Source organism: Lutra lutra, chromosome 5, assembly GCF_902655055.1.
Source record: "Lutra lutra chromosome 5, mLutLut1.2, whole genome shotgun sequence".
Taxonomy (NCBI): Eukaryota; Metazoa; Chordata; class Mammalia; order Carnivora; family Mustelidae; genus Lutra; species Lutra lutra.
This window is the reverse complement of record NC_062282.1, coordinates 147,579,478-147,603,874: the sequence shown is the minus strand read 5'-3', so window position 1 is coordinate 147,603,874 and position 24,397 is coordinate 147,579,478. Positions and strand designations below refer to the sequence as shown.

Genomic DNA, 24,397 nt, shown 5'->3' with positions numbered 1-24,397 from the left:
TAGACTGATGTTATCTAGGAGTTGTGACCAGCTGAAATATATCTGTTGACTTCTGTGATGAAGCTATAGTATTAGGAACTCTGATCTGCCTGAAGCAAGCTCTAGGCTTCTTTATGAAAGCTATTAAATTAAATTGATTAATAAAGAAAGGGAAATTGTCTTATGTCAGCAGAGACTTGATTTGTTTAATCTTTTTTTTTAATTTTTTTTTTTTGAGATTTTATTTATTTATTTGACAGACAGAGATCACAAATAGGCAGAGAGGCAGGCAGAGAGAGAGGAAGGGAAGCAGGCTCCCTGGTGAGCAGAGAGCCCGATGCGGGGCTCGATCCCAGGACCCTGGGATCATGACCTGAGCCGAAGGCAGAGGCTTTAACCCACTGAGCCACCCAGGCGCCCCTGATTTGTTTAATCTTAAACTTTGGGTGTTTGATTAAAATCTTAAGGCATTCTTTCTATACTGATTTTCTTAGATGAGTATTGCTGACATTTTAAGAAAGGTGCTCATGAGAGGCAGTCTTAGAAGTTTATATGAGAAATTATTTTCACTGATAAAATAATAAAACATAGTTATAGTTTAGCTTATATAATCTGTAATTTGTTTATAAACAATAACAGTGCAAAAAGGATAACTTTTCTTAACAGAAAACTCCTTACAAGATTTTACACCTGTCATTAGAATTCTAGAGCTTCTTTTATAGACAATCCCAGAGACAGATGTTTTAAGTAAGTCATTGTTAATCCATGCTTATTATGTGCCAGGTATTGTTTTTAAGAGCTTTATGTATTTTTTCTTTTTAGATTTTATTTATTTATTTGACCTAGAGAGATATCACAAGTAGGCAGAGAGGCAGGCAGAGAGAGAGAAGGAAGCAGGCTCCCTCCCCACTGAGCAGAGAGCCCGTTGTGTTCTATCCCAGGACCCTGGGATCATGACCTGAGCTGAAGGCAGAGGCTTAACCCACTGCGCCACCCATGCGCCCCAGAGATTTATGTATTTTAACTTAATCCTTGCAACAACTGTGCGAGGTAGATATTGTTATATTATTCATGCTATAAATGTTATGATATTCAGTCACAGAGAGGTTAAGTAACTTGTTCAAAGTCACACAGTTAATAAAGAGCATGTCCAGGAATAGACCCATATAGTCTGGTTGCAGGTTTTATACTCTCCTCCCTTCCTTCTTTATTTTTACTTTGTTTAACAAAGTTATACAGACACATAGGTTAAAGGATCTAATAGTTCTTCTGTAAGGCTTATTATGAAAAATAACATTCTTTCATTTCTCCCTTCCCACAGGTAGATACTTTTAGCTGATTATTCAGTATTTACATGTTTCTAAATGTGTTTGTTTTGCTGCCGTATTTTTTCAGTTGCAGGCATGATCTGTTTACTTCTGCTATTGACAATGCTTCTTTAGCTCTCCACTCTGTCCCACCCAACGTCTGCATCCTTCCCAGTCTTCTCACTGTTATTTCATAATACTGGTTAGAGCAGTATCTGGTGTTTTCATTAATTTCCTATGTAAATGCTTTTCTCACCTGAACTGTGTTGTAAATTGTGCTTAGTTTTTTTTCTCTCCTGACAGTTCATTTTCCTTAGAAATAAACAATCGCCTTTTTCTTTGATCTATTTTTTTATTTACTTAACCACTAACTGACATCTTTGTCATTCATCACAATCATATGCTTCTTCCTCAGTGTCATGTTCCTGAAGAAATCTCTTCTGGAATCTTTTGACTAGGCCCAGTCTAGACCTGTTGGATGGCAAATATCTCTGTTATCTTTGTTATCTCTAGCCTGTTTTTATGTTGGACCTCCTATTGCTTGATAGCGTGGTTTGTTACCTTACCGTGGAGAACACTTCTCCAGTAACGTCTTAAGAAAGCTCTTTTTTTTCTCGACATTCTTTTTCTCTCTGCTTGAAAAATTCCTCCATTTCCTCTGTTCTCCTTTTGAATCTCTTTTTATTCAGCATTCCTCTTGACTGTTCTATTTTTCTTATTCCTCCTCTTCTGTTTTCTGTCATTTTGCCCTTTGACTCTATTTTGTGGTTGACTTCTCAACTTTATTTTCCAGTGTTTCCCCGAGTTAAAAAAATTTCTGTTTAAATTTTTAATTTCCATGAGCTCCCTTTAAAATATCTGGATATTGTTATCTTATAGTATGCTATTCTTATTTTATAGTTGCAATTTCTTTATTACTTCTCTGATACTAATGATAAATATTAAAAAAATTTTCTCTGCCATACTTGGTTTGTTTTCTCTAAGTTATTTTCACTCCATATTTTGTCTTTATGTGAGAGCTGTCTTCAGATGTCCAGTAATCTTTGATTGACTGCTCCTGGTTAGGATTCTTTTTTTTTTTTTTTTTCCTCCCTGGTTAGGATTCTTAAAGCTAATTAGAAGCTCTGAATCCATGATCGGTGATTGCCTATGTGAGCTGTACTTGAGATTATCAGACTAGGTAGTTTAGCTGTTGTGAAAATGGCAATTGCTGTTAACAATTCACCAAATCTTAGTGGCTTGACACAATAAAAGTTTATTTTTCACATGAAGTCCAATATTGGTGATCCTGATGAGCTAGAAACTTCTTTGTGGGCATTTGTTTTTTCTTGAGGGAGGAGGGGTCAAAGGCACTTCTGCATCTAGTTAACATGAGAGATCAGGCAGCATTTTTATATTTTTAACAACCAGCTCATCTAGGAGGAAAAAGCTATAATTTGTAGCCTTTGCTACGTGGTGTCAGTACTCCCATGATGGCCAGTTGTCACGCTCTCAACATGATGTCACAGAATGCAGAATTGGGAAGAGGTAAGCACAATTGTTTTCCAGTTGTGCCAGCTGAAGCATTCTGTTGCAACTACCAACCACATTCCATTGGCCAGAGCCTGTTTGTGTTGGTCTACATTAATTCAAGGAAAAAATGAAAAATATTGTTGAATTGTGTGTCTGGGAAGTAAAGGAACTGCATTCTGGTGAACAGATAACAGATTCTCCATTGTGGGAACTCCCAACGTCATTATATTTAGATCTAAGTAGAGTTCCTGGAGAAGTTTGTGCCAGGTTCCTGCCTAGAGGGTGAAGAAAACCTGGTTTAGGCATTCTGGGAACTGATTGAAAAAAGGACTAGCAACGGGTATGGGTACATTTTCCTAAATTTTCTGTTTTTAGTACACTGTATTTGCTTTTTATTGCTGCTCTGACAAATGACCAAAAATGCAGTGGCTTAAAACAGTACAAACTTGTTATCATACAGCTCTGTGAGTTACAAGTCTGATATGGGATTTACTGGGCTCAAATATACATATCATTAAAGCTGCATCCCTTTCTGAAGGCTCTAGGAGAGAATCCATTTCCGTGCCTTTTCCAGCTCCCAGAGGCTGCCTGCATTCTTTGGCTCTTGGCCCTCTTCCTCCATCATCTAACCAACTGCATGGCATCTCTTTTGATTATTCTCTGGTCACATCTTCCTCTGACCACAGCCCAGGAAAGACTGCCTGATTTTAAGGAGCCACATGATTAGTTAGGTCCTATGAGATAATCTGGGATAATCTTTTGAACTCGAGGTCATTACTTTAATCACCCCTGTAAAGTCCTCTTTGTCGTGTAAGGGGATATATTCATAGGTTTCAGGGATTAGGATGTCATTTTTGGTGAGTCATTATTCTACTTACCGTAGTACCCCTTGCCCTCCAAAGACCCAAAATTTTATCTTCTCCTTGAAATAAGTTTACAGACTTTTCTTGGGGATGGCAGAGGGAATTTAGTGGTCCTTCTACCTCAGAAACAGTCCTCCTTATTTTACATTCCTCTTTTCCAGAAGTACCTACAAGTACCAATTCTTGAGCCTTTGGCCATTTTGTGATACAGATTGGGTTAGTTCTTGGGTTTCCCTATTGCCGATTTGGGATTAGGTTTTCTGAGATTTACTTAATACTTGACCACTCATTCAAGCCACTTACTAAATTTTGTTACCCTGTCTTCTTTCTCATTTTCCTCATCCTCATGGTTTATGCCCTTAAAAAAGGGGGGGTGGGTTTTGATACTGTTTTAGCTGGGTTTGAGAAGGCCACAAAAATAGATGTTTTTGTACATTTAACCTACTGTCTTAATTAGAACAGAGCTCATACCTTTAACTACTACACAATACTGCCTTTACTTTACTGCCTCCCTTTTTTGGAGTGTGTCATGTAATCCTGATGTTTGAAAATATGAATGAATGTGGATCCCTTCTTCTACATTTGATGTTCATTTATTCAGTGTACTTATATTGGTGACTCTATGCCAGCCACCGTGTTCAGCTTTCACATTTAAAGATTTGGAGGGGGTTGGAGTCTGATAGAATTCAGATATTTACAAAGGAAATTTGAGCACACTGTTAAAAGTATATGTTAGGAATAAAAACAGTATCACGGAAGCACTGAGGAAGAAGGAAATAATTTTTTCCTGGGAAAGTACAAAAACAGTTGACAAACCATCATGTTTGATCTGAGGCATAAAAGGCTGTTGCTAGAGAATGGGGTGAGGGAGTAGGAAAATAGGAAGGAAGCGCATGGTGAGAAGTTCAGTGCAGTTGAAGTAGATTATGTAGGAGAGAAGAGATAGATGATGAAAACTCATAGGTAGGTCAGGAATCGGCTTTGGAAGGTTTTGTTTATGGCCTGGAGGGAGTTTGGATGTTAGGTCAGATGGAATCCAGGGAACTAAGAAAGGAAGTACTGTTACTTAGGAAGGAATTCTGGTCCCATGGGTGAGATGGTTTGGAGTGGAGAGACAGGTGGCATAGTTAATGTTTAGGTGGTTCTTACAGTATTCTGGGTAAGAATAAGAATCTGAGTTGAGACAGTATCTGAATCTAGGTTTACTGTTGTTTCTGCAGTTGAATTAACAGGACTTGGTGACCCAATAGACATGGAAAGTGAAAGGAAAGAAATCATCAAGATTTTTGGCTTAAGAGATAGGGTGAATGGTAATGCTGTTAAATGAGATTAGAAATACAGTAATAAAATGGGTTTTGTTAAGAGGTACAAACTTCTAGTTAGAGTGAATATGTCACGGAGATGAAAGTACAGTCTACAAAATGTGGTCAGTGACATTGTAATGATGTTGAATGGTGACAGATGGTGACTATAATTACTGTGTTGAGTGTTGAGCAACGTATAGAATTGTCACATCACTTTTTGTACACCTGAAACTAATATAACATTGTATGTCAATTGTACTTGAATTTAAAAAAGAAAGAAAAACAGGTTTTACTTTTTAAATTTTTTTATTTATTTTTTTTTTTTAGAAAAACAGGTTTTAGAAGAAATGTGATGTTTTTAGTCTTTCACATGTAAGTTTTTATATGACTTTATGGATTATAACTGGAGATGTCTGTAAGCTGAAAATATCTGTCACCAGTTCAGAAAAGAAGATAGACTTCTGTTAAGCACTAGGGATATAGGAGAATGAAAGATGAGGGAGATAGCATGGTGGAAACCGCAAGAGGAAGTAAGGTCATCCAAGGGATATTGTTTATTTCTAAATGAAGACTGGAAGGAGGTGGCTGAGATAGATGATCAAGCAAACCTGAGAAAGGAAGAGGGCAGCCTTCTTATACAGTGCTTTTTCTTTCTTCCTCCCTCACTCTTTTGCATATTTTTATGAAATATTGAATAGATGAAAAATAAATGTATATATTGAATATCTGCAAGATATAGGAACTAATACTTTAATTGCTGCATGTTCACTATGCCCTTTCAAACAAAAATTAACAGTACCCTTGAAGTCTTTCTGCACCTCTCATCTTGTATCCTTTCCTCTGTGTATTTAAGAGATAACCACCACGTTGAATTTTTAAAAACCATTTTCATTTTTGTTTTACTACGTTTTTGTCTTCAAGCAGTTCACTGTTTAATTTTACAGTATTCTGGGTAAGAATTCTGGGTAAGAAACTTATTTTTGAACTTTTAAAAAGTAAAGTCATAGTATTTATATTCTTCTGTGACTTGATTTAAGAAAAATTCAACATTTCTTAGATTGTTACTGGTGTTTTATATAGTTATAGTCATTCATTTTCATTGCTGTGTGATATTCCATGCAAGAATATAACACAGTTTATTTATACATTTTGCACTGATGGACATTTTACATTGTAATTTTTTTTTAATTACGAATTTTAGTGCTGCTATAAGCATTCTTGTAAACATCTTTTTGAATTTCTTTAGTGTGTAACTAGGAGTTGAATGAATGCCTTTGTCCTTTGGTATATTCATGTTACTAGGTGATGCTGGTCTGTTTCCAGAAGTGGTTGTACCAATTTCAGTTCTTATAGTATGGGTGCTTTGTTGCTCTGTATTCTTGCCAATACTTGATATTATTAGACATATTTCTATATCTTCATTGATAGTATGGGTACTTAATGTTGTTATTATAGTTGTTAACTAGTAGGGTTTTTTCCTTTTTTGATTTTTCTTTTTCTCCTGTATGAAGTTGAAGTCTTTAATAGTTTATTTACCATTACAATTTCCTTTTCTTGATGATTTCTTAAGGTCTCTTTTGCCAAGTCATTTTTATTTTGAGATTTTACCTTTTTCTTACTGATGTCTTCTGAGTGTTTTTTATATATGCTGGGTATTATTCCTCTGCCAGTTTTTATGTACTGCAACTATATTCTTTGTGATTGTGGCTCCCCTTTCTTTTTCTGGAGTCTTTTGAGCATTAGGAATGCGTGCTTTTGATATGATCAAATTTGTCATTTTCTTTATGGTTAGCTTTATTTTGTGTCTTATTTAAGAGTCTAGCACTATTACAAGGTCATAAAGATTTTTCTTATTATACTTTTAAAGCTTTATAATTTGAGCATTGACATTCATTTTTAACTAACCTGGGAGTGATTTTTTAGTATAATATCAGAGGTCTAAGTTCATTGTAGTAAAATGAAAACAACAATTTTTATTCCGGCACCATTCATGGAAATGTCCTTTCTTTCTCTACTGTTCTATAATGCCTATTCAGTGTTTTAAATTTAATTAACTTATATTTGTGTGGGTGTGTTTATGGTTCAGTTCCATTAGTCAGTTTCCCTATTTCTGCATCAGTATCATGTTATCTTAATTACTGTGGCTTTATCATATTTCTTACTTGCTCAAAAAGGCTTACAGTCTACCCGAGAGTGTCTTGTCATTCTTTTCTTCTGATGTAATAGATATGTTTTGGAATCAGATTTAGGTTATTAAGTTTTTCTCTCTCTGTTGGGATTTTGGTTAGAATTACCTTGATCCTTTGGAGCATTTTGGGAAGATTGAGAATCTTCATACTGTTGAGTCATTCAGGCTATAATCACTACATTTTTCCATTTACTGAGCTCTTCTATAATTTTTTTCAGTAGAATTTTATATTTTCTCCACAGAAGTCTTGTATGTTTTTGTTTGACTTATTCCTAGGCACTGCATGTTTTTTGATGGTATTGTATGCGGTATCTTTTTAAAATTATATCTTCCATCTGACAGTTGGAGAAGTTTGGAATTGCAACAGTTTTGTGTGCTGGCTCTGTCTTGTTATAGCTTTTAATTTTAACACTTTTGTGTAAATTATATTAGATTTTCTATGTGAAAAATCTTGTGGTCTGTGAATGACAGTTTTATTTCTTTCAAATTCTTTTATCTTTTATTTCTTTTTCTTGTTTTTCTTATACTGATGACGGCTGATATGGCACTGAATAGGAAAACCATTATCAGTTAGCCTGTCTTGTTTCTGATCTTAAAGGAAGAGAGTGCTTAAACATTTTGTTTGTGCATATGTTTGCAAAAGGTATTTTTTGGATAGTCTTAATTAGAGGAAGTTCTCTTTTTAAATTTGCCAAGAGCTTTTTTTTAAATTCAAGAATTGATGTTCAATTTTATCAGATGCCTTTTCCGTATCTGTTGAAGTGACCTATGTTTTCTCCCTCAATCTGTTAATGTAGAAAATTACATCAATCTGTTTACTAATAATAAATCAACCAGACATTACTAGAATAAACCCATTTGGGTCATGATGTATTAATTTTTTTAAATATTAATTTTTGTATGTATGCTTTTTGGTGAGATTGGTCTGCAGTGTTCATTTCTCATACATTCCTTGTTTGATTTTGTGTCAATGTTAGCTTCATAAAATGAATTGAGGATGTTAATTCTTTATCTGTGCTTTGGAAGAGTTGTGTAAGATTAGAATGACATGTTTCTTTTTTTTTTTTTAAAGATTTTATTTATTTATTTGTCAGAGAGAGAGAGGGAGAGAGAGCAAGCACAGGCAGACAGAATGGCAGGCAGAGGGAGAAGCAGGCTCCCCGATGAGCAAGGAGCCCGACGCGGGTCTCGATCCCAGGACGCTGGGATCACGACCTGAGCCGAAGGCAGCTGCCCAACCAACTGAGCCACCCAGGCGTCCCAACATGTTTCTTGAATCATTGGTCATGCTTGGTGTTAAAGCCATCAGGGCTTGATTTATTTTTGGTAGAGAGATTTAAAATTATTGTTTATCCTCTTTATGATAATAGGATTATTAAAGTTTTTCTTTTTCTCCTTGGGACCATTTTATTAATTTTTTTAAGGAATTTGCCACTTCGTCTTGGATTTTTTTTTTTAAAGACTTTATTTATTTATTTGACAGACAGAGATCACAAGTAGGCAGAGAGGCAGGCAAAGAGAGAGAGAGAGGAGGAAGCTGGCTCCCTGCTAAACAGAGAGCTCGATGTGGGGCTTGATCCCGGGACCCTGGGATCATGACCTGAGCTGAAGGCAGAAGCTTTAACCCTCTGAGCCACCCAGGCACCCCACTTCATCTTGGGTTTTTAAACTTACTTATTACTTATTATGCTCATTATGTTCATCATATTAACTTATTATCTATTAAATCTCTGCAACATCTGTGACTAGATCTCCCTTTGGATTGTTCATTGGTAGTGTATAGAAATACAGCAGATTTTTGAGTGTTGATTTTGTATCTTGAACTTTGGTAGATTTGTTTATTAGCTTTAACAGTTTTTTTCTGGATTCTTTAGACTTTTTTGGGTATATGATCAATCTGTCATAGATGCCATCTGTGAATACAGATAGTTTTACTTCTTTTTTTTAAAGTTTTTTTTGTTTTTGTTTTTGTTTTTATTTTTGTTTTTTAAAGATTTTATTTATTTGACAGACAGAGATCACAAGCAGGCAGAGGCAGGCAGAGAGAAAGGAAGGGAAGCAGGCTCCCTGCTGAGCAGAGAGTCCGATGCGGGGCTCGATCCCAGTACCCTGGGACCATGACCTGAGCCGAAGACAGAGGCTTTAACCCACTGAGCCACTCAGGTGTCCCCAGATAGTTTTACTTCTTAACAATTTGAATGCCTGTTTGAAATTTTTAAAAAACCTGTCCTTTTAATTATTTATTCTTTTACCTAATTGCAATGTGCTTAGAGAATATAGTCTATGAAATCAGTACTTTGAAATTTGCTAATCATTCCCTTGATATTCTTCACAGTTTTATTTTCTTTACATATATGTGTGTATCAAATACTACTTACTTTTACATATTTTTTAAAAGATTTTATTACTTTTACATATTTTTGAAATTTATATTGTTGAATGATTACATGTCATTTTGTTGACTTGCTTTTTTCCCCCTGCTATAGACTGAGGTGTCTTCCTATTCCCCCCAATTCATATGTTGAAACCCTAATCCCCAGTTTGATGGTATTTGGTATTGGGACTTTGGAAGATATTTAGGTGTTTTCTCAAGTGTTGATACCATTTGCACTCCTACTTGGTGGGATGAGTTTGGCTCCACATCTTTGTCTACATGTGGTATTGTAAGACTTTTACACTTTGCTAATGTGATGCATGTGGAGTTATTTCATTGTGACTTTAATTTGTATTTCACTACATTGCCAGTGAGGGATAACATTTTTTTTTTTTTTTAAGTTGGGGAGGGACAGCAGGAGAAGTAAGAGAATCTTAAGCTGGCTCCAGGCTCCGCATGGACTCTGAAGTGGGGCTCCATCTCATGACCCTGAGATCAAACCTGAGCCAAAACCAAGTCAGAGGCTTAACTAACTGAGCCACCCCAGGCCTTCCATGTCTTTTCATTTGTTTATGGACCATCATATTTCCTTTCCTGTGAAATTCCTATTTGTGATTTTGCCCAGTTTTCTATTGAGGTGTTTGAGAAGCTCTTTTTTACTAGCATGTGAATTGCTTGGGGAATTTAATACTTACTGAGCAAACTTTTGGTTTTACGCTATGCTTATATGACTAATATGGATGGACTTATCTCAGTTTGCATTTAAACTTAATTGGAAGCTCTAAACTTCTATATTTTCCTTCTAATAAAATATAGATTAGCTACATGGATTATTTATAACTTTACCTCTCTGTTTCAGGTTACTCATTTGTAAAACAGTCGCCTTTGAGTTGTTACTATCTAGTGTCCCTTTTACTAGTAGTCTTTAATTCATCTGTCTAATATTTTTCTTCCTGGATTTTGAAATTGAGAAGTGTTAGTTTTTTTGTAGTAGCAAACTGTAAAATATTGGTTTGGTTTTGTTTTTGCTTTTTGTTTTTACATTGAAAAGTGATGGGTTTTGTTTCTGTGAGATGTGGTAGGTTAGCTCTCCAAAGACCTCCCTCATAGATTAATTTCCCTGACAGATAATACTGCCTTTTACTTTTAAAATTCTTAAAATGCTGTTAAACCTAGAAATTTAATCCTAACATATATAAATTATTCTTTCTCAGAGTGAAGATACACAACAGCAAATCATCAGGGAGACATTCCATTTGGTATCTAAGAGAGATGAAAATGTTTGTAATTTCCTAGAAGGAGGATTGTAAGTAAAGCATTTCATGGACATTTCTAATCTTTGACTATATGATTAAAAAATATACTGTTTAATTATTGGTTATGGTAAAAATTTCCTAATTTTGATTAATTGGATGAGGAGATTAATTATCACCTATGTTAGCTATAAATCTAACTTAAAGAATTTTTAAAGATATGTAGTCTTTTTTTTTCCTTAAAAAATGTTACAGAAGCACTTTATATAAATGTACTATATTCATGTGGCAAAAATTCAAACGTTACAGAGACGTATAAAATTAGTTATAAACCAAGTCTCCCTTTCCTAACTTTAATCTTTCTCACTTTCTTATGTATCCTTCTAGAAAATTAATTTTTCACTGACTAACATATAAAGATACAACCTTAAAAAAATTTTATTTACAGGATCACACTGGGTATGCTGGTTTGCATGTTGCTCATTTTCACTTAATATTTTTAGAAGTTTTGCATATAAAAACATTTAGAGCTACGTCATTCTTTTTAATGACTAGAGGGTATTCCTTGGGGTGAATAGACCTGTTCATAACAACTTATGAATTCTTTTATTATAAGCAGACTGAAATCTGCTTTTCAAATAAATATCTGTGTGCATGTATATGTATCTATATATAGGTATATCTGCATATAGGTAGAATTCAGCTAAAGAGTTTACTATTTTTAAAATGAATAAATAAAAATTAGTTATAATTAGCTTGCCAACTATTATAAATAAATACTTTTAAATTGGTGGGTTCCATGAAAGCAGTTTTATAAATGTTCCTGCTCATGTTAATATAATCAATTTCTTAATGAGATATTTCTTCATTGACAAGTCAAGAACTAAACCTCAGCTGAGTCCCATTATGAAAAATTATATATTAGGCAGAGACACCTATACTTTTCTGTATTTTAATGTGTATGACATATATTTTGAAAAATAGGTTGAGGGGCGCCTGGGTGGCTCAGTGGGTTAAAGCCTCTGCCTTTGGCTCAGGTCATGATCTCAGGGTCCTGGGATCGAGCCCCGCATTGGGCTCTCTGCTCAGCGGGGAGCCTGCTTCCTCCTCTCTCTCTCTGCCTGCCTCTCTGCATACTTGTGATCTCTGTCAGGTAAATGAATGAAATCTTTAAAAAAAAAAAAAAAAAGAAAAGAAAAGTAGGTTGGATAATAGAAAATCCATTCTTACTTGACCATACATCACTGTTATCACATAGAAAGTTTACTTGCATTTCTTAAAGGGTTAGATCATGCTGCGGTTCAATCTACACGTACACACTTAAAATTTATAAATTTTGCTATTGCCTCCAGACCTCCCAGTTTAATAGTTGAGGCAGGTGTACCTGCTTTGTGTTTTTTGTATTTTAATTGTGCTTTATGTCTGCCACACTTCTGCAGGAGTTGAGTGGTCTCTGCCATTACCACTTTTCTTCATCTCAGCATTTTATTCTCTCGCCGGGACTTGTCACCCAGTACAGGGCACCGAAGGTGATGGTCATGCAGGAACCTGGCTCTTCCCAGGCAGGGCACTGTGCGATCTAGAAATCAGGGCTCAAGTCTGTGATCATTCTTTTCCAGGCTTACAACAAGCAGAAGGCAAACATTGCATCAGAGATGAGGCTACACAGCTGATTCAGGCCTAGTTTTGTGACTAACAAAGCTGGTTTTCTTGGTCAGGTCACTTCTTGTACCTCGGTTTCCCCCCCTGTAATATGAGATATTTAAAGTAAGGGGGGTTTTAAAATTCTGTGGTTTTATGTGGTATGTTGCCTTCCTTACAAGAATTTGAATCAGTATTTATCAGTGTTGCACTCTAGTTTGAAGATAAAATTACATTTTAAAAGGCAAAGTATGTACTTGTTATGCTATGTATTAAGTCTTTGCTTTCTTTTAATGGCATGGATTGTCATTTTGAAACTTATAGTTCTCAATAGTTTGCTCTTCTTTTACAGTAGAGCTGAACAAAAGTTTAAGATAATCACTAAATTGCTGATTCAAGATGAACTGAATCCTGCTGTGAGCGTTCATTTTTGTGCCTTCTCAGGAACCGTTGCCATCATAGTCTATAAAAATCATCTCAGAGTTTCTTTAAATTGCACATACATATTTTTAATCGAATATCTTTTCTAGAAATATGTCTAGCATAGTAGTCATTCTTAATTCTTTCCAAAAATCATTTCCACTTTTGCTATAAGAAGCTATGAAAGAAGTGGGTACTTACAGAAGTTGTTTCTCTGGCCTTGTGAATTCAGTGTTGGTTTTTTTTTTTTTTTTTTTTTTTTAAGATTTTATTTATTTATTTGACAGAGAGAGATCATAAGTAGGCAGAGAGGTAGGCAGAGAGAGAGGAGGAAGCAGGCTCCCTGCTAAGGAGAGAGCCCGATGTGGGTCTTGATCCCAGGACCCTGGGATCATGACCTGAGTGGAAGGCAGAGGCTTTAACCCTCTGAGCCACCCAGGCGCCCCTTCAGTGTTAGTTTTACAGAGTTAAGAAATAGATGGTATTTTCCTGTGTCTTGTTTGAGTCTTCCCTTAGCTTTGATTACATTTGGCCTTGATTTTATTTTATATTAGGTTTAAAGGTCTTTTGAGAAGTAAATTAATTACTGTAAATGTAACTATGAAATAGCTAAACATAAGGTGTTTGGAATGAGTCCTAAATTACTATTTTTAAAATGCTGACATTCCAGTCAGTGTAAATAAAAATGTTTGATGAAAGAATTGAGTATTTCTTACCTAAGTTTTTTGCATTTATATTTCAAAATAAAATGTATTTTTGGAGGAGATTTTGAAGGTAAATTTCTCTAAAACTTAAGTAATGTTATTATTTTTTTTCCTCCCCAGTTAATAGTCATCTGTAAGCTGTATAACTTACTGTGACTTACAGAGTTAAATCTAATAAGCATTTAAAAATGCCCTGTGACCTGGTTCCTGCCTACTTCTGTTTGTTAACTAATCTTTTCTTGTCCATGCACCCTCTTTCTCTTCCTTGAACATACATATTTTGTTCTTGATGACCTGGCCTTTTTATTAGCTATCACCTTTGCCTGAAATGCTCTTCTAAATTTTTTCATGGCTAACTCCTTATCATTAGCTCTCAGCCTAAATGTCATTCCTAAGATTTCATCTTGGGCAGCAGATCCATCAATACAGAATCATCCTGTTTGGAATCACCATGTAGTACCTTCTACTCTGACCATTTTTTCTTATTTATTTGTTTACTGTTCCTTTATCCACTATCAGTAGCTGGCAAATGGTAGGTACTCAGTGGATAGTTTAATGAACGTATGAACTAATACTAAGTACCAGCTTCTTTTGTTATATCTGAAGAAAACAGCCATGTTAATTCACTAAGTCTCTAAGTTCACTTGAATGTTACAGCTTTACATGCTATGCCCAAGCATCTTATAAAAGGCTTTAAACAAATTGCCAGTTTGTTTGAGCTAATGAAAATGTGTTTCACTTTATTCCTATAACGTTCCAATTTTTGTTTTGTCGTTTAGGTTAATTGGAGGATCTGATAATAAACTGATTTATAGACATTATGCAACATTATATTTTGTCTTCTGTGTGGATTCTTCAGAAAGTGAACTTGGCATTTTAGATCTAATTCAAGTAAGTTAACACTCTCTTAATAACAGTTGTGGCGTTTATATATTTTAAAACTTGTATGTTCTTAATTTTCTAAAACGATGTTCTGTTTGGTAAGAAAGAATTTGTTCCGTAGTAGAGATTGGATGAGTAAAACAAGGTCTAGGGATGCTGAAACACATTGGCAATTTTAATCTGATTAAGACTAATCACAGCAAATTTCATCATGCCCTTTCTTCCTGTTCATGTAAGTCATGCAAGAAGTCTCAGATTCATGGATCTCTTACCATGTGTGTCCAGATCTGATACCCAAACCCACCCCTCCCTGCCTGCTGAAAATCTACCATTATGTCCCGGAACTCAGGGTCAGTCATAATCAAATTCCTCTTTATCTTCAGCCTCTTTATTAATATTGCCTTCACTTTTTTGCTTTAAATTGAATTGGGCTTCCCTACTGACACTACCTGTAACTGTCTCAAGTAGTAGCGGTTATCCTGCTTTCTTTGTAGTGCTGAGCCATGAGGTGTTTTCTTTGCTTCTCGTTGCTTTTTCCAGACCATTCTCTCTTCAAAAATGCCTCCAAACTTTATTTCTTGTGTTTAAACTTACACACCTTCTACCCACCCTGTTTCAGTAATCTCTCATCCCCACCTCATATTCATTGGGGATTTTATCAAAAATTTTCAAAGGTCTGAGATTTACCTTCCTTGCAAGTTACTTGTACATTAACTACCACAGTGTCATGGATGCTGGCAGAAGACAGGAGACTTCTGGGTCGGAATCAAAGGACTTATTCTGAATAGCACAAACAGCAGACATGGTAACAGCATTTGCTTACTACACTGGTTCCCCAGATCCCAATTTCCACAGTCACCAAAGGGTGTGACTTGAAGAGGGCCAGGTGACTTGAAGAGGGCCAGGTGAATTCACCCACAGTGAATTCAGTTATAGGAGAGGAACTAGAATCTTTTATATTGGACACAAATCATGTCTGCTCATGTCCTGGAGGAAGAGTGTATCTTCCATGGTTGTAGATAAACCTGCCATTTGCTTTGAAGAGAGATACTCTCTATTTTTCAGGGCTGTTTGCTTATTTATATAAGCTTGCTTGCAGAGAAAGTCTGCAATGATGGCAGTCATTTTATCTGTGCTCACTTATGTGCAGAAATGTCAGAGTGATGAGGAATTGTCTCCTATCAGATTGTGGTCTTAGTTCACTGGCATTCACTCCAGTACTACTTGGGTTCTAATTCGTGGTGATTTCACTATTCCATTTTCCTGGGGATAATTCTTCCAGTACTTTGGTGTCTTCAGACCCGGAATTCCTCTTCATTGAATTTTTGCCCTCTGCCCCACCTTGCTACTCATTTCCAGACCTTGTTTTTATCCAAAGTGCCATCCCTCCATAGTCTCAGTTGCAGTTTCCTTTCTGTCTACTACCTCTTATCTTTTCGTATCACAATTTCTGTTACTCCGCTAATTTCCTGGGCCTGTTGGGACCGTCAGTCTTCTAAATAAAGCATTTTTTCACTCTCCCTTGTCCTCCTGATGTCTTACTTTCCTTACCCCGTCTAAATCCCACCATCAGTCATGGTAATCATAGTCTTGTATATATTCAGCACTTTCCTTGTACCCATACTTCTAAATGTAGTTAGAGAAAAAAAAAGTAACCATACTATAGGTCTCACCTTGTATTTATGATCTCTAAACTCAGTGAGTCCTTAGTGCTACCCAGTAATCCTATTTCCCTGGTCCATCTCCATCCCAGACTCCTAGACAACAGCTGAGATATGTTCTCCTTTCTCAAACCTCTGGTGCTTCTAGCATCTTGCTTCCTTCTTCGATGAGAGAATAGAAGCTGGCAGAAGAGAACATCACCCATTTACATGCTAGTCTTTTCCTCGTGGCTCTGACACTTCTCCCTCTTTCTTCTGTATCCTTTTCCCCTCCTTTTCTGGTCATTCCTCTAGCTGTTCTATGTTCTCCCATTAAAAGGAGAAGTCCTGTCCTTATTTCCCTCTCCAGCCTCTGGCTCATTTCTTTCCCATCCTTTATGTTAAAATGCCTTTAAAAAGTTGTCTGTGCACACTTGTCTCAAATATTTCTTCTCCCCTTTGCTCTTAAACACACTCGATTCAGGTTTTCTGCTCTGTTGTTGCTGAATCCAAAGATTCTCATCAGTCCTTCTTTTTTTAAGACTTTTTATTCATCTCTTCATGAAAATACTTTTTTCCTCTGGCTTCTAGGATGCTGTACTTGCTGGGTTTTCGTGGACCTCTTTAGTTGCTTAATTTCAGTGTCATGGTCTCTCTTATCTCTTCTTCAGCAGCCTAGAGGAGACACAGGATCTGACCTTATACTACTCCCTGCATGGCCGTAACCATGTTAGTCCAAGCCACCACCAGCTTTCCCCTGGACTGTTATTACAGCAGTTTCCTGACTGTTCTCCCTCCTTCCACTACCTTTTTCCCCTCTCATCTCTGCCTCGTAAAACAGCCAGTGATACTGTTGAAATAGGTCGTAGCTCACATTCTGAATTCATCAGTGGCTTCCCCTCTCACTCAAAGGAAAAGCCAACTTCCTTACACATGACCCATGAGGCCCCACAATCTCTGAGTCCCCTGCTGTTTCTCAGATACACCAGGCATTCTTCTCCCTCAGAGCCTTTGTATTTGTTGGTCTTTGTATCTAGATCATTCTTCGATTTGGTATTCCCATCGTTCTCTAGCTCCATCGTTCTTTCAGGTTTTGACCCAGATGTCACCTTTCAATATGGTTTTCTTTGGTCCTTTCTAAAAATTTTCCCTCTCTCACATTTTCTAACTCCTCTCTTGCTTTTTAGTACTTTAGTACTTTTCCTTAGTACATATCACCATCTAACATACTATATATTTGATTTAATTTGTCTTATTCATTGTCATTTTTCCCTTAATAAGAATGTAAGCTCAGTGAGGGCCAGTTTTTTTTTATTTTGTTCACTGGTTTATCCCCAGGGCATAGAATGGAAACTGGCACATAGTAGGTCCTCAACATACAGTTGTTGTATTTAGTGCCTAATATTTAGCAGTCTGTGTAAACAACTGACAACAAAACCCAAAGACTGCGTAGAAACAGGAGAGTCAGTTAGAAAAACAAAATACAGTTGCTACATGCTAGTAATATTTTGTTTTGTGTTTTTATCTGAGCACTAGGTACATAGAAAATCTGGAAGCTCTGTATACAGTTGAGATTTCTGTGCTTTCTGTTTGTGGTATTTCCATAAAAAATTAACACATGTAATTCCGACACAATAAGCAAATGTAACTGCTTCAAGTGATTATATTGGGTTAAGATTATCATGAGGGAATGCTGTGCGCTTGTTTTTTTTTTTTTTTTTTTTTTTTTTTTTTTTTTTTTTTTTTTTTTTTGCTTTCTTGACCCCAGACAAAAACAGAAACATGGTGTAGGCATATTGTAGCAGATTGGAGAAAGCTGCACATAAAAAGGAAATTTTTTGTACCAAACAAGTTTCATGGTTTTGAAATAAGCAAGAAGGGGGCATGCTTTGAGATGTAGTTAGTGTGATGGAGTAAATGAGTAATTAACCAAAGCACAAAACTTTGGTAGTAATTCTGAGTACCAAAGCATAGAAATAGTAAAAGTGGCTAGAAATGAAAAAAAAAAAAAGACAATGAAAAAAGATGACAAGTGATAAATGGAGCTATTAATATGCCAGAATACTCTCAATCTATAATTCTTAACCTAGGTTTTGAGAAAGAGGTAGGTACCTGAGCTACGTGAAACCACAAAGTATAACTAGATAAAGAAGATGTGGTATACACACACACACACACACACACACACACACACGAATTTTACTCAGCCATCAAAAATGAAATCTGGCGATTTGCAACGATGTGGATGGAACTAGAGGGTATTAGGCTAAGTGGAATAAGTCAGAGAAGGACAATTATCATATGATTTCACTGACATGTGGAATTTAAGAAAAAAACAGAGTATCATAGGGAAAAGAAGGGAAAAATGAAACAAGACAAAATGAGAGAGGGAGACAAACCATACGAGACTCTTAATCATAGGAAACAAAGTGAGAATTGCTGGAGGGGAGGAAGGTGCGGGGATAGGGTCACTGGGTGATACCCATTAAGGAGGGCACGTGATATAATGAGCAGTGGGTGTTACATAAGACCGATGAATCACTGACCTCTACCTCTGAAACCAATAATACAGTCTATGTTAATTGATGAATTTAAATTTAAAAAACAAATGAAAAAAATTTAAAAAATAAAAAAGGGAGAAATTCTTTACAAAAAGCTGGATCTTTATTCAGGTACTTCTGAGTCCTTAATTATTAAAACTTTACTAAAACAGAGTCACATGACTAGATATCTACATACACAAACCCCATGAATAAATTTTTACAGGAGGAAAAAAAGAAAAACAATGTTTAAAATGCCCTCTGTATTGAAGAGAAAGATTTCATTGAAGAAAGACTAAAACAAATGTGTATTTTCCTAGAAACGAATTGGCCGTATTTTATGCTTGTATCCTGGGATTTAAGCCATCATCTTTGATTATTTTTTGATGCTGTGGGTTATCTTAATTGTTACGATAGCGTAATTGTTATATCTCAGAAGAGAATTATGTGGGTAGTTGTCAGAGAACAAATATCCTACATTGTATCTGAAGTAAATTTTATCATGTGTTTGTGGAAAGTGGAAAATAGATCTTGTGTTTTGTAAAATATTTTAGCCATTGCTGTTCAAATGTTGATCATTAGTCTTGATATTAGGTAAGACACAGAAAAGAGGGTTTCGGGAGAATTGTGTCATCTTCCATTACTGATGTAGGCTAGAACTATTTTTATAACAGGCTGCAATTGAGTTATCTTATGTTGATAGATGATGTCTTTAAAAAAAGTTCTGTAATTTACCTTACACGGACTAATTCTACCACTACCACAAACATGTTGGAAGTTCTGTAGTTGCTCTCTTTCCCCTGTGATCGCCATGGATCATTAAATCATTACAAGGGAGTGCTGAGCATGCGTGAGTCAGTCACTCTAAAAATACTGATCAAATGAACAAAGATGGAAGGGACTAGCTCACTGTTTCTGCTTTGGTTTCATGAAATAGCTAATCAGAGCTAATTTAGAATTGATTTTCTTGCTTTGTCCATCTTTTTAGCTTTGAGGAAGACAAGTATAATGTAAAAAGTAGAAATGGAAAATTATAAAGCAAGAGAGTTTAGATCAAAACCTCTTGCTCTTGCATTTCTTCCAAGAATGGATCAAGAAAACTTAAACATCAATATATAAATAATAAACATATGTGAAGTTTTGCTTTTTTTAAATGTTGAAATGGTACCATTCAGATGATCATTGGAAACATGTTTTTATGTGTTTATGTGTTTATATGCAAAGGTTTTGTGTTTCTAAGGTATGCATATGTTGTCCCAGATTTGACTTTATCTCTTGTGTGAAATCTGAGAGAAGGTATCATTAATAAATTCCTGTGGAATTTGTACCCCTCTGTCACCGAAGTGAGTAATCAGCTTCTGTTTTCTTTTCTTTTTTTATTTCTTTGTAAGTAAGTTGGAAAAAAGGTGATCTTTTTTTGTTTCTGATATGTACTATTTTAGTGTGGTATCAGCAACCATGTAAGTGCATTTCAGAGCTGGAGGCTGGCTTTTTTAAGTCTTTCTGTTGTAGCATGTCTTCATTGGAAGTGTTAAAATATTTACAGAGTGAGAATGAGAAGTTCATTAAATATTAACGTTGGTTGTTTGAGTTATTTATAAGCAGTCATATTGTCCTCAATTAATTTATTATGCCAATCTAATAATAAAGAGAGGCTTAGAAGTTCACTAGATAATTCCAAATTCTGTTACAGTTTTCTGTACCACATGTAACAGTTACATCAGCATGAGTCTTGTTCAGTTGTGGTCAGGAAAAAAATGGAGAACTAACAACTGAACTTCTCTTTAGGTTTAAAAAGATGTTTGACCATGGCCTTACCATATGGAGTTAAACTAGAGCTCCATGTATAGCATCTGTTGTTACCACAGTCCTGAGCCTTACACTGGTTTTTATGAAATTATTTTACTTAATGGTGGTGAATGCCAATTTAGTATGATATTGAGCATCTCATTTAATCTCAATAGACCTTTTTTTTCCCACCTGAATAAAGTATGCCTATTTTAATATGCTGCCTATAAAACCTCATGGGGTTGTTAGAAAGATCAGTGAATCAAGCAAGCTAGTCGTGGTTAAAGCCATTCAGCCTCTGCTTCGTACTGGCTGTGTAACTTTGGGCAAGTTATTTTACGTCTTTATCTCTCATTTTCCTGACGTGCAAAATGGGAGTGACGGTAATAATACCAGTTCATAGAGTAGGTGCAAGCATTAAAAACAATACTGTACATAGAGCTCATGGCTAAATGACTGACATGTAGTTGTCAGTCAGTGGTTTTTAGCTAACATTATCACTAAAGCATATATTTATAAGGAAGGCATATAAAGTATTATTTCATTAGTATGCAAATTGAATAGGATAAAGAAGTCCTTTTATCTTTCTTTTTCATTTTTATGAGAATTTGTTAATCTTTTTATCCTCTATGTTGTATAATAGCTTGGGATGAATTTTATATGGTGATAGAGTTATCTGCTAAGAAACTGACCTAATTGGAGGACCTTGTAAGCCAAGAATTCTTAACTGACAAAAGATCCTGTGATTCCATTTATTGCATAGGAAATGATGCTGGGTAGGAGCTACTGGACAGAGAATGGTGTGCTGGTGAAGGCCTCACTGCCTTCCACCATATGTCATTGTTCTCTTTTGTTATAAGGGTAGGCTTGAAAGTGCCTTGTTAAGTAGTACACTGCTTAAACTTTGGGCTATATAGGTTTTATTTATTTATTTATTTATTTATTTATAATTTTATTTTTTTTTTTTAGTGTTCCAAGAGTCATTGTGCACCACACCCAGTGCTCTATGCAATACGTGCCCTCCTTAGTACCCACCACCAGGCTCACCCAACCCCCACCCCCTCCCTTCCAAAACCCTCAGTTTGTTTCTCAGAGTCCACAGTCTCTCATGGTTTGTCTCCCCCTCCAATTTCCCCCAACTCACTTTTCCTTCCCATCTCCCAGTGTCCTCCGTGTTATTCCTTATGCTCCACAAGTAAGTGAAACCATATGATAATTGACTTCCTCTGCTTGGCTTATTTCACTCAGCATAATCTCCTTCATTCCTGTCCATGTAGATACAAAAGTTGGGTAGTCATCCTTTTTGATGGAGGCATAATATTCCATTGTATATATGGACCACATCTTTTTTTTTTTTTAAAGATTTTATTTATTTATTTATTTGACAGACAGAGATCACAAGTAGGCAGAGAGAGAGAGAAGGGGAAGCAGGCTCCCCGCTGCCCAGAGAGCCCGATGTGGGGCTCGATCCCAGGACCCTGGGATCATGACCTGAGCTGAAGGCAGAGGCTTTAACCCACTGAGCCACCCAGGCGCCCCTATGGACCACATCTTTATCCATTCATCCATTGAAGGGCACCTTGGCTCCTTCCACAGTTTGGCAACTGTGGCCATTGCTGCTATGAACATTGGGGTACATATGGCCCTTCTTTTGACTACATCTGTATCTTTGGGGTAAATATCCAGTAGTGCAATTGCAGGGTCATAGGGTAGCTCTATTTTTAATTTCTTAAGGAATCTCCACTGTTTTCCAAAGTGGCTGCACCAACTTGCATTCCCACCAACAATGTAAGAGGGTTCCCTTTTCTCCACATCCTCTCCAACACTTGTTCTTTCTTTTCTTGTTAATTTTGGCCATTCTAACTGGTGTATGTGGTTTTGATTTGAATTTCCCTAATGGTTGATGATGATGAACATTTTTTCTTGTGCCTGTTAGCCATTTTTATGTCTTCTTTGAAGAAGTGTCTGTTCATGTCTTCTGCCCATTTTTTGTTGTGATTATCTGGTTTTTTGGGGTGTTGAGTTTGAGGAGTTCTTTATAGGTATTGGATATCAGCCCTTTGTCTGTAGTGTCATTTGCGAATATCTTCTCCCATTCCCTCCCAAAAAACAAAGGATTGCCTCTGTTTTGTTGACTGTTTCCTATGCTGTGCAGAAGCTTTTTATCTTAAGTCCCAAAAGTTCATTTTCGCTTTTGTTTCCTTTGCCTTTGGAGACACGTATTGAAGTTGCTGTGGCCGATGTTGAAGAGGTTACTGCCTATGTTCTCTAGGATTTTGATGGATTCCTGCCACACGTTGAGGTCTTTTATCCATTTCGAGTTTATCTTTGTGTATGGTGTAAGAGAATGGTCGAGTTTCACTCTTCTACACGTAGCTGTCCAATTTTTCCAGGACCATTTATTGAAGAGACTGTCTTTTTTCCACTGGATATTTTTTCCTACTTTGTCGAAGATTATTTGACCATAGAGTTACAGGTCCGTATCTGGGCTCTCTACTCTGTTCCACCGGTCTCTGTGTCTTTTTTGTGCCAGTACCATGCTGTCTTGGTGATCACAGCTTTGTAGTAAAGCTTGAAATCAGGCAACATGATGCCCCCAGCTTTGTTTTTCTTTTTCAACATTTCCTCAGCAATTTGGAGTCTTTTCTGGTTCCATACAAATTTTAGGATTGTTTGTTCCAGCTCTTTGAGAAATGCCAGGGGAATTTTTATCAGGATAGCATTGAAAGTATAGATTGCTCTGGGCAGTATAGACATTTTAACAATGTTTATTTTTCCGATCCATGAGCATGGAATGCTTTTCCATCTTTTTGTGTCTTTTTCAATTTCTTTCATGAATGTTCTGTAGTTCCTTGAGTACAGATCCTTTATCTCTTTCGTTAGGTTTATTCCAAGGTATCTTATGGTTCTTGGTGCTATAGTAAATGGAATTGATTCTCTCATTTCCCTTTCTATATTTTCATTGTTAGTGTATAAAAAAGCAACTGATTTCGGTGCATTGACTTTGTATCCTGCCACCATTACTGAATTGCTCTATGAGTTCTAGTAGTATGGGGGTGGAGTCTTTTGGGTTTTCCATATAAAGTATCATGTCCTCTGCAAAGGGAGAGAGTTTGACTTCTTCTTTGCCAGTTTGAATATCTTTTATTTCTTTTTGTTGTCTGAGTGTTGTTGCTTGGACTTCTAGTACTATGTTGAACAACAGTGGTGAGAGTGGACATCCTTGTTGTGTTCCCGATCTCAAAGGGAAGGCTGTCAGTTTTCCCCATTGAGAATGATATTTGCTCTGGGTTTTTCATAGATTTTATGAAGTTGAGGAATGTTCCCTCTATCCCTATACTTTGAAGAGTTTTAATCAGGAATGAATGCTATATTTTGTCAAATGCTTTTTTTGCATCAACTGAAAGGATTGTGTGGTTCTTCTTTCTTCTCTTATTGATTTGTTCTGTCAAGTTGATTGATTTGTGTATGTTGAATCACCCTTGCATCCCAAGGATAAATCTCACCTGGTCATGGTGGATAATACTTTTTTTTTTTAAGATTTTATTTATTTATTTGACAGACAGTGATCACAAGTAGGCAGAGAGGCAGTCCTAGAGAGAGGAAAGGAAGCAGCCTCCCTGCTGAGCAGAGAGCCTGATGCGGGACTTGATCCCAGGTCCCTGGGATCATGACCTGAGCCAGAGGCAGAGGATTTAACCCACTGAGCCACCCAGGTGCTCTGGATAATACTTTTAATGTACCGTTGGATCTTGTTGAGAATCTTGGCATCCATATTCATCAGGGATACTGGTCTGAAATTCTTTTTAATGTGGTCTTTGCCTGTTTTGGGGATCAGGGTTAGTGCTGGATTCATAGAGTCTGGAAGTTTTCCTTCTGTTTCTATTTTTTGAAACAGCTTCAGGAGAATAGGTATTATTTCTTTTTTGAATGTTTGGTAGAATTCCCCAGGGAATCCATCGGGGCTCTTGTTTTTTTTTGGGGGGGGGCTTTTGATCACTG

General features: G+C 36.3%; 1 protein-coding gene across 2 annotated transcripts in view; it reads left to right on the top strand.

Annotated features, from left to right (window-relative positions):
- The window catches only part of AP3S1 (adaptor related protein complex 3 subunit sigma 1), a 74,109-nt gene that overhangs the window by 13,971 nt on the left and 35,741 nt on the right, over positions 1-24,397 (top strand). For both annotated transcript variants that reach the window (XM_047729218.1, XM_047729219.1), the window contains exons 2-3: positions 10,742-10,833; positions 14,325-14,436. In XM_047729218.1, the coding sequence (XP_047585174.1) occupies positions 10,742-10,833; positions 14,325-14,436 (204 nt within the window). The remainder of the gene's footprint in view (positions 1-10,741; positions 10,834-14,324; positions 14,437-24,397) is intronic.